The sequence below is a fragment of the Engystomops pustulosus genome, chromosome 2, assembly GCF_040894005.1.
Source record: "Engystomops pustulosus chromosome 2, aEngPut4.maternal, whole genome shotgun sequence".
In the NCBI taxonomy this organism is placed as follows: domain Eukaryota; kingdom Metazoa; phylum Chordata; class Amphibia; order Anura; family Leptodactylidae; genus Engystomops; species Engystomops pustulosus.
In genome coordinates, this window is record NC_092412.1 from 154,164,225 (window position 1) to 154,174,287 (window position 10,063).

General features: G+C 41.3%; 1 protein-coding gene across 3 annotated transcripts; it reads right to left on the reverse strand.

The window, feature by feature from the left end:
* Window positions 1-569: 569 nt before the first annotated feature.
* YTHDF2 (YTH N6-methyladenosine RNA binding protein F2) lies at window positions 570-9,673 on the reverse strand. Of its 3 annotated transcripts, none has more exons than XM_072136984.1 (6): window positions 9,453-9,673; window positions 8,776-8,800; window positions 7,698-7,777; window positions 3,893-5,215; window positions 2,650-2,680; window positions 570-1,941 (listed from the first exon to the last, which is right to left on the reverse strand). In XM_072136984.1, exons 4-5 carry the CDS (start codon window positions 5,093-5,095, stop codon window positions 2,666-2,668), a joined length of 1,218 nt encoding a protein of 405 aa, XP_071993085.1. In that variant the 5' UTR covers window positions 5,096-5,215; window positions 7,698-7,777; window positions 8,776-8,800; window positions 9,453-9,673; the 3' UTR covers window positions 570-1,941; window positions 2,650-2,665. The 3 variants fall into 3 exon arrangements, with proteins under 3 accessions (XP_071993085.1, XP_071993083.1, XP_071993086.1); XM_072136982.1 differs by lacking the exon at window positions 9,453-9,673 and adding an exon at window positions 9,280-9,439; XM_072136985.1 differs by lacking the exon at window positions 9,453-9,673 and adding an exon at window positions 9,156-9,263.
* Window positions 9,674-10,063: the final 390 nt, after the last annotated feature.

Genomic DNA, 10,063 nt, shown 5'->3' on the forward strand with positions numbered 1-10,063 from the left:
CTCCCCTTCTGACCCTCTTCCTGTCCACTCTACTCCCTCCTATCTGTCATTTTACATTCATTTCTAGATCTTCTCGATGTTCCCTTTTTCAGAGATGAGTCTGTTGTTTTTCTGCCTTACACCATGTACACATACGTGCTTTTACTTTGCTGTGCAATATAATTGTCATTCGTTCTCACATATGCAGGAAATGGTGCCTCATTTCCATCAAGTAATGCTTTAAATATGTGTCGGTCTTCCATTGTCATCTTACCCTTATGATATTTTGTTTTAATGTATCGTTACAAGTCTCTTACCTTATCATATTCTAGTAGAAAGGACTTAACGAGTTAAAAGGGAGTGTTCAGTCCCGATCACGTGACCCACATCACGTGTCAGTGACGTCACACGCCCATTCAGGGCGCGATCTTTAAATAGCTCCTACACAGTAGGAAGCATGTTTTACCATGACTAAGCTCGCAAGGAGCGAAACGCGTTGGTTTTAAACCTGGTGGTCCTTCTACCTATGTGCCAAGCCATGTTTGACTTTTAACTGGATTGAATAAAGAAAATATTTTTTACAACACATCTCCTGAAGCGCTGGTGCGATCTCTTCTTGTCTAAATCAGTATACCAGTCATGGCTGTTTTGAAGGGGGCTTGCTGCACTAATGTACTTAAAGAGGTGGTCCAAAGTTGCTGTGTTTACTTCTTTTTAATATATTTAACACGTAAACAATGGCTGTGGGGCTTCCTTCCAAAAGCTGCGCCACATCTGACAATGGTTTGTTCTGGTATTGCAGCTCTGCTGTATAGAAATGAGTAGAGCGCAGTTGCTATACCATGGACTACCCAAAATCGGAGCTGTTTTTGGAAGAAAGCAGTAATGTTTTTCAACCTCTTTCAATCTTTTTGAGTGACAAAGACAGAAGGAGTAGACTCCCTGGCACTCTGGTTTGAAACTCAGCTTGCAAGACGTTCTGCAAATGGGAGCATCATAGAATAGGGTATTTTTACATTAAACAGCCATTTTAATGTTGAGCATTCATCTAGAAAACCTGCAAATATCTGCTAAAACACATATATAAAGTGTGTAACTAATCCCTTACATGGTTGTTCTTCAGAGAACTCTGTCTACCCGTACTACTGCTCTATTAAGGTAGAAGAACACAAGTAAAAAATGGATCTACTTCTCTTACAAGGCAGAGTGGGATATTTGTCATTTTACTTCAAAAGGTACTTCAGAGTTCTACACTGGGGTAAAATCGGCACAGCTATTTCTTTGACTACATTGACACGGTCCTATGGGGGACATATATACAGAGTTTATACGGCCCCCATAGACTGCAATGGGCGCATGGCACCGTACTGTCCTGTAGCAGGGAGAAAGATAGGACATGTCCCCGCCGTGCTAAGGTACGGCGGGCAAAAGAGTGTGTGAATTTAGCCTTACACTAGGTTTTCTTTTGATTTGGACCCAGCCATAAAGACTTGCAAAACTTTACCATGTGACCAAGACTTGAGGCTCAGTACTAGTTGCACGTTTTCATGTATTAAATCTGTACCCTACCAATGTAATTTGATAAATTCAACATACACATATATACACACAAGCAAAACATGGATGCTTAAAACATACACGCTGGAGTGCTGTCCAGGGGAATATGCCAGAGAAAAAGAAACAAGGCTTCTGCCACAGTCAATTTAAAAAAAAAAAAAAAAAATGGCTTCTGCCATATATCAACAAACACGGGATTTCCAAAATAATGAGCATCCAGCCTCTGCCAGCAGGGGGGGTGGGAGGGGGGCTTTTGACAATCCAATCTTGATCAGACACCCAGCATAAAATCCAGTATCTTAATCCCTGAAATATGGTGAAGGGGGTTCCTTTCAGAGGCTTTCACCCCGAAGTTTGTTTGTCCATTAACATAAACCCATATTTGCTTGCTTAGTTCTTTCGGTTCTACAAAAGAGGAGTAGAGAATAAAGTAAAGCAGAAGATTGGAACTGTAAGGAGCATAAAAAATATATACATAATATAAATTTTTCCCATCCACGTGGATTAAATAAATAATTCCTTTATTTATACAGCACACACAGTTTACGCAGCACTGTCCTCAATGGGACTCACAATCTAACCTACCAGTATGTTTTGGAATGTGGGAGGGAACCCACATAAACACGGAGAGAACATACAAGCTCTTTGCAGATGTTTATCTGGGTGGGACTTGAACCCAGGCCTCCAGTGCTGCGAGGCTGTAATACTAACCACAAAGCCACCATGCTGCCCTAGGTTTAAAGGATTAAGGATCCATCAACTACAGAACTTTGCCTCTACAACAGTATTTGAAATATTGACATGGGGGGGGGGGGGGGGGAGAACCTATACTGTGCTGTGGAATATGATTTCGCTGTATAAGAGATTATTAGGAGTATTTTTAGTATTTCCTGCAATTTTTTTAAATGTTTATAAAAACTAGTAACATCTTTTATCACTTATTTAGATTCCTTATAGGCAAGGTGTAAATGAACATATTCAGCATATGCTACAAAGCGATCCAGGAAAAAAAATATAATAAAATAAAAAAAAATGCAAGTATTCAAGATCATGACCAAATGTAGCCCTGTAAGATGTTGTGTTAAGTTTTATTGGTTCAGGTCATATGCTTACCCAAATCTGTTATGGCCTAATTTTTAATCACCTAAAAAGAAAAGAGTATAGGAGACGTCAACTATCATAAAGAAACAAATTCAAGTTAAACAAAAAAAACAAACAACCAACCACAAAACTAAGATCAATGCATCATCCAATACCATGATACACAAATAAGGACAGATATTGAAGATATTGTGTGAAGATAATTTCTCATAAAAGTTGTCCCTTAGAAACGAGATGGCTTCCTTGGATATGGCCACCTCTGCTGGAGTGATTGCACAAAAACAAAAGGTTTTTGTATATAAAATGTCCAGGAGTTACTGCATGTCCCACAGCCGTCCTGTGGCAAGGTGCAGATGATGATTGCTTAATCCAGGTGTTCAGACGGGACTCAATAGTGCATGGCTGGCCACTGCTGCCAAAATGTGAGGTGGTCGTATCCGAGGAAACCATCTTTTTTCTAAGGGACAGAATGACTACATTTATGAAAAATTATCTTCACACGGGAACATTTGTTTAATAACATCCAATTGAAGGAATGTTTACATATGGCAAATGAATTCAATTTAATGTAAATGCTCAGATGGAAATACCCCTTTGAGTATTACAAAACATGGAGGGGAAAAAAAAAAAAAAAAAAAAAAAAAAAAAAAAAACTCCATTGAGGTAAAGATCTGTCACAAATGACTGACCTTTCCAGATTAGATTTCTGTCACATACATGACCACCAGACTGACAGTGTGCGTTATATAGCAGAGTGCCATTGTGTATTATTAAATTGTAAAGTAAGGGGGTTAAAAATAAATCTTTAAACATCACTGGGGGTTATAATTTCAAATCTACCCACACACTTTTAAAAGTGATGATTTAATTTTATCCCACGTATGAATGTTTCTAATGTGATTTAGAGTCTTTAAAACATCACAGCCTAGGAGTACACCAACATGTCTCAGTGACTCAGAAGCCAAATCCACAAGATGTGGGACTGAAGATTCAGACAAAGACTGCAACTTTGAGAACACCTACAGTTAATTTGTTTATGCAAATTACATTAAAGTGATTTGCCTAAAGTGAAATATAGTTCCTATCTGAATCAAACAGATTTAAATACAGCTTCACAATGAACACTAGTTGAGATCCAAGCTCATGGACTTTGTAGTTGCAGACACCCAAACAAATGCAGCTGTGGACTTTGAAGAACATCATTAAAATCAGAAATATTCTAACTTTCTTGGTTTTCAATCAAGTAAAAAATTACCTTTTTGGCACCATCCTCCTCCTCTTGCCTCTTCTCATAATGTGAAAAGTCATCAAATATGGAAGTGGTATGCTTGTAGCTAGCTATGATTCTCAGTACTTGACGTGCCTTTTCTAGGGGAACCTCCTGTGTGTCTCGGGAGTTGGTAACTGGTTTATTCTCATTGTTCTCTAGTCGGATGTGTCGTAACTGCCCATTTGGTACATCCTTCACAAACACCCAACGTACATCAAATCGTCCTTTCCACTTGTCCTGAGACCACACACCTGCGCAAGTATTATAGTCCACAGCAGATCTCATTTCCGCCACCCCACAAAAATGACCACTCCCATTAACACTGAAAAGTAAATAGACAGGACCTTTACCATTCAGGGAGCGATAAGCAGCGTCCAGACGTTTATTACCATGTTCTGTAGAACACCATATGTTGTACTTGATAGAACGGTGTATGTCATCTTCTGAGTAACTCTTCACAATAAACACTCTGCCAAATTTTGGATTGCAGTCAAAGTCCTTTGGGTTATAGTTATTAAGGGAGCGTAGCTTCTCCAAAACAGGATGGGGTTCTGCCAAGGTGTGCGATACATGGGCTTGCTCTGCCCCACGGCTACGAGGAGCTGACCAACGAGCTGGAGCATGTGCAGAAGATATAATGGGTGTTGCCTGCTGAAGAACTGGAGGTGAAGGTAGCTGACAAACACTGGCTGCAGGTATTTTGTTTTCCCAAGTTCCAATTTCCATGTTTTGCTTGACAGGTGGTGGAAGAGACTTTCCATTGCTTGGCTTGGCAGGCTTGCTGGCAATGTCTGCCCAAGATGCTTGCTTTGGTGGACCAATAGTTGCAGGTGGTAAATTGGAGATACCAGTTTTGATCCCATTCCCGTCTCCTAATTTCAAAGCCCCCATGCTTTGCTCTAGGCTGCCAACTGCTTTTCCCCCAGCAAAACTTGTTGGGCCATCCAAAACAGCCCCTCCCAAACTGCTAGGAGCGTATGCATAACTCCCACCATAGCCAGAGTTTGGAGCAGATGCACCTGGAGAGCTTCCTCCACTACCCCAGGCTGAAAAGTCCATGCCACTTGGAAAAAAGTTGAATCCAGGCTGTCCCAAGAAAGGAGCACCACTTAGAGGTCCAAACATTGCATCTGGCAAAAAGTGTGGCTCTCCACTGCCTAACTGGCCATAAGAAGCAAGAAAAGGCATAGTCTGTGGTGGATCTCCTCCAGTAGACCAGGCAGCATCACTTAAAGAATAAGAGAATCCAATGGAAGGACTGTAGTAACTGGGAAGGTAGGAATCTGACAATGCAGTGTATCCATTACTCTAAAAATAAGAAAGAGGAATTAATTTAAGGTTTCTGTTACATTTTACTTACTAATCAGCAAATTTAAAAGGAATTTTTCATTATTGACAACTTCAATTTCAGCAGTGCTCTTTAAAGAGGACATTTCATCACCTCAGATATGTGGAAATGAACAAACCATTTTGTAGGAGCTGCAGGGGTACTTGGATTTTTTTGTTTTGCCCCAAAGGTTTTGGAAAGATCAGCCCCATTATCTGACCATTAGAATCCTCTCTATTGTTAGAGAGGAGTAGCTGGGAGGGAGCATGCAGTATGCCACTCATCTCTGACAAGTAATTTATAACTCACACCCCTACCTGTGTTCCAGCTCCTCTCGGAAACTGGAGAGAATTATATTGTTCAGCCATCATTACCGATATGTCAGCAATCATGGGGGCTAGAAAGAAAATTCAAAGTGCCCCTGCATCTCAGTAGCAGCCCCTATAGTGTGTATATTCATCACACACGTCTAGAGGTGGTGAAAAGTCCTAAAAAAAATAATAATAAGATAGTTTCATTGCAACTGGGTTTAATTTAAATAAGTTTCAATGTTTGCAAAACCACTCACCATTTGGGGTTCGTTCATATATCAGTTGCCTCAAGCCAAAATATGGAACTTGAGGATACAGTAGGAAAAAAAGGATTTAGTCAGCACCAATTTCTCCCACTTAAAAAAGATTGAGGCATGTAATTGACATGAGAGGTAGAACTTAACTATCAGAGACAATGAGAAAACAAATCCAGAAAATCACATTGACTGATTTTTAAAGAATTTATTGTATGACAGAGAAAACATTTTCTGCAACTATTCAAAAGGTTGACACACAATGTTGCTGGTACGTTGGCCCACTCCTCCATGCAGGTCTCCTCTAGAGCAGTGATGTTTTGGCACCGTCTGCTAGGCAATACAGACTTTCAACTCCCTCCAAAAGGTTTTCTATGGCCATTCCAGGACCTTGAAATGCTTCTTATTACACTACTTTGTTTCCCTGGCGGGCGTTTAGGCACATTATCGTGCTAAAAGGCCCAGCCACGTTTTATCGTCAATGCCCTTTCTGATGGAAGGATATTTGGTCCCTTTGCAGATAAACAGTTCTACTTTGGTTTCATCTGACCATATGACATTATCCCAATACCCTTCTGGAACATCCAAATGCGTTCTAGCAAACTTCAAACGGGCCCTGATAGGTACTGGCTGAACACGTCTGGCACTGCAGGATCCGGGTCACTGGCGGAGTAGTGGGTTACCAACGGTAGCCTTTGTTATCTTGGTCCAAGCATTCTGCAAGTCGTTCACTAGGTCCTCCTGTGTGGTTCTGGGATTTTTTCTCAATGTTCTTGTAATCATTTTGACCCCACAGGGTAAGATCTTGCATGGTGCCCTGGATCGAGGGAGATTAGCAGTAGTCTTATAGGTCTTTCATTGTCTAATTATTGCTTCTCTGGTTGAACTTCACACAAAGATGCTTGTCTATTGCAGATTCAGTGTTCCCAGTCTGCTGCAGGTCTACAGTATTGTTTCTGGTGTCCATCGACAGAGCTTTTGCTCTTCACCGTAGTGGAGTTTGGAGTGTGGACAGGTGTCTCTTATACTGATAACAAGTTCAAACAGGAGCAACTACTACAGGGAATGAGTGGAGGACAGAGGAGCCTCCTGAAGAAATTACAGGTCTGTAAGAGCCAGAAATCTTGCTTGTTTGTAGGTGACCAAATACTTATATTCCACCATAATTTGCAAGTAAATTTTTTACCTATGATGTCAATTACATTTTAAGTGAAAGAACTTGCACAATTGGTGGCTAACAATACTTTTTCCCTCCACTGTATAAAAACTGATGGCAATTAAAGTATATGGCTGAACTTCCATTGGGCTAATCTGAAAGCATTAGAAACCAGCCACAATCGCCTTGTTTCTGTTGCTTTTTATTCAGGTTTTTTGCAGCGGCAGGGCACCAAGCGAATTTCCAGATGAAACACTCACATCTACTTTATTCTTTATATTCTTAAGGAGGACCTGTCACCTAAATTTTCGCACTAGGAGTAAACTAACTAAAGTAAGCAGCTCCTAATGCTTGATCAGACGCCGCAGTGTTATAGTGATAGCGTTACCGGAAACGCTATCAAACACTGCGGCGGGGTACAGTGTAATCATCGGACAGCTCGCAAAGCTGTCCGATGTATTCATGAGGGGGCCCCACTAGCTCCATAGGCCGGCAGTGACTGCCGCGCACTAGGCGGCAGTCACCGCCCCTAGCCACGCCCCCTCATGAATACGTCGGACAGCTTTGCGGGCTGTCCGACAATTACATCGTACCCCGCCGCAGTGTTTGATAGCATTACCGGAAACCTCATGTAACGCTATCACTCTAACACTGGGGAGCTCCTAGTGCCGATAAATTGGGTGACAGGTCCTCTTTAAAGACACAAAATGAAGATCCAAAAAGAAAAGATGGCCAGTCCTACCTGACGCTCTTGTGTATGTATATAGGGCTCAAATTCGTTATCATTCACTCCATCTTTCTGATGAACGGATCCATTTTGTACTAGAAATGAATTACAGTATTATTGGTTAGAAAGCAAATATACAAGTATCACTTTGCAGCAAAAAATACAGAAAAATGTGCCTTTACATTCCTGGCATCCCAAATTGGTTCTTTCATTTTCCAAGATTCCAAACTATATCAGCAAATAGAATAATGTTCACTTCTATCCAAATAGACAACCTTGAAGGACATAATTGTTTCCTTGAACATTATTTTACACATGGAAGAATCTCTAAATGCATATGGTTACCAAGAATCTGCAATTCTGAAAGCTTCAGAACTGAAGCTTCTCAGCATTTCTTGCTTTGTCAATGTCTCCACAGAGTTTAACATTCTATGAAGCATACTTGAACTTTACAGTATCTGAAACACAGCTCAATGTTTGTGAGTCTGACACACTTGTCCACTATTAACCAGAAGAATTGGTGAATACAGCTCTGATGGTAAATCAGAAAAGCAAAATAATGTGCAAGGTACTGTAGCTTTTCATGTAGATTGTATCTGAACCATAACAAAACAAATATTATAGTGTTAAGTTGTATCAATTGCAGTATTTTGTATTAATGTACTTGCTTGCTAACTGCAAGAGCTTTATGCCTGCTCAGACAAGTCACAGTACCTTTTCTCTACAAGTTAACTTTCTTCACATGCAGTTTTATTGAAACAAATTATGTCATCATTTTGCATAAAGGTCATCATTTCACCCAAAATATCAATTGGATCCACCAAGATTATTCTTTTGTATAAAGTCATAATGGCCACAAATCTGACTTAGGCCTAATGCACTGGCCGTTTTCTGATCACCTATCTGCTCATGCACCCTATCCTATGTGGACAGACGGCCCATGTCACACATTATAAAGCAGGTCGTTATTTGCACCCTAAGTAGTCACTTTCTATTGTCAGATGGGCTGCAAACAAGACACCAGGGCACACAAAGTGCAGACATTTGTGGACACGAGGTCTAAGTCAAACTGGTTCTATTACAGTCTTCTCACCTTTACTTCCTTGCCCCTTGGGTCTCTGCAAAAACAGAAGAAAAATATTTTACCACATTAAGAACAAATGAGAAATAGAGGATATAAAGTGACAAGAAAAATGTGGGGGGGGGGGAGCTGGAGTAAAGGACAAGGAGAAGAAAAAGGGAGGATAGAAGAAATGTAGCAGGAGAAAGGGAATGAATAGAAGGAAAAGGGAGTGGTAAGATGAAAAGAGGGAGAGGAATATGGGAGAAATAAATAGCATGGCCTGTAAGTGGAGAGGCGAGTGGGAAAAGAACTGAAAGATGACAGAAATGAAGGGAGTAGAAGTATAACCTTCTGGTAGGAAAGACAGGAGAAAGCAGACATAATTCAGGCTACATGGAAGATGACACGACCTGTTAGACACAAGGAAAATACAGGCACAGGATGGATAAGAGAGTGATGGAAAAAAAGGACGGAGCATCGAGGTGGATGTGTCTAGACATGCAGTGGCGGGTAAGGTAAGGCTACGCTCAGTACCGACTCCAGCAGACTACTAGCGGACATGTCGTCGGTGGAGAATTGATCCAGGAGATGCAGCAGGAGCGCGCCCTGAAAGCAGGAAGGGGGCGGGGACTGTGGCGCGTACTCAGATGCGCCGACATCGACGTTATTTCGATGCCGCGGTAGCCATATAAAGTGAGGGCACGTACGTCCTACGTAAAGGGATTCTGGGAGCTTCAGGGTCCGGCTTCACAATAGTTCCAGTTTGGCGCCTGCTGACGTCACTTCTGCGTCTGTTCGAGGCGGATATGCATTGCAGAGGCGTGAACTCAATTAGGCTGACACCATTGGACGATAGTAAACATGTGACAGTAGAGAGGCGCGCGAGATGGCTTCTTATGAGTGCTCTGTGAGCCCAGTACCAGTGGTTTTCTCAAAATGTAATAATTTTCTGCACAATCTAACATCTATACCGGTATTGTCACGCAGAGTATTTTTTGGCTGCGAAAAAACTGATGTACTTCTTAGAATGTTTTTTTTAAAGAATACATGAGCATAATGGGTGTGGCCATAGTTCTATTATACCCAAAGATAAGGCGGGATTCTTAGTTTTCCAGCATGCTTTCTCAGTTATATTTATGTTGGAGGAATATTCCACTAGTTTAGATGCACAAAATGGTTACATGTGTCAGAGTAAATCCTAAATGTCCACTTGGGCCCTCAGTATGGGAAGAATAATAAAGTCCGATTTTTTTACCCACAGAAGCCACACCCTAGCCACGCCCCCTGGCCACGTCCCTGCTCATACCTCCAACGCATC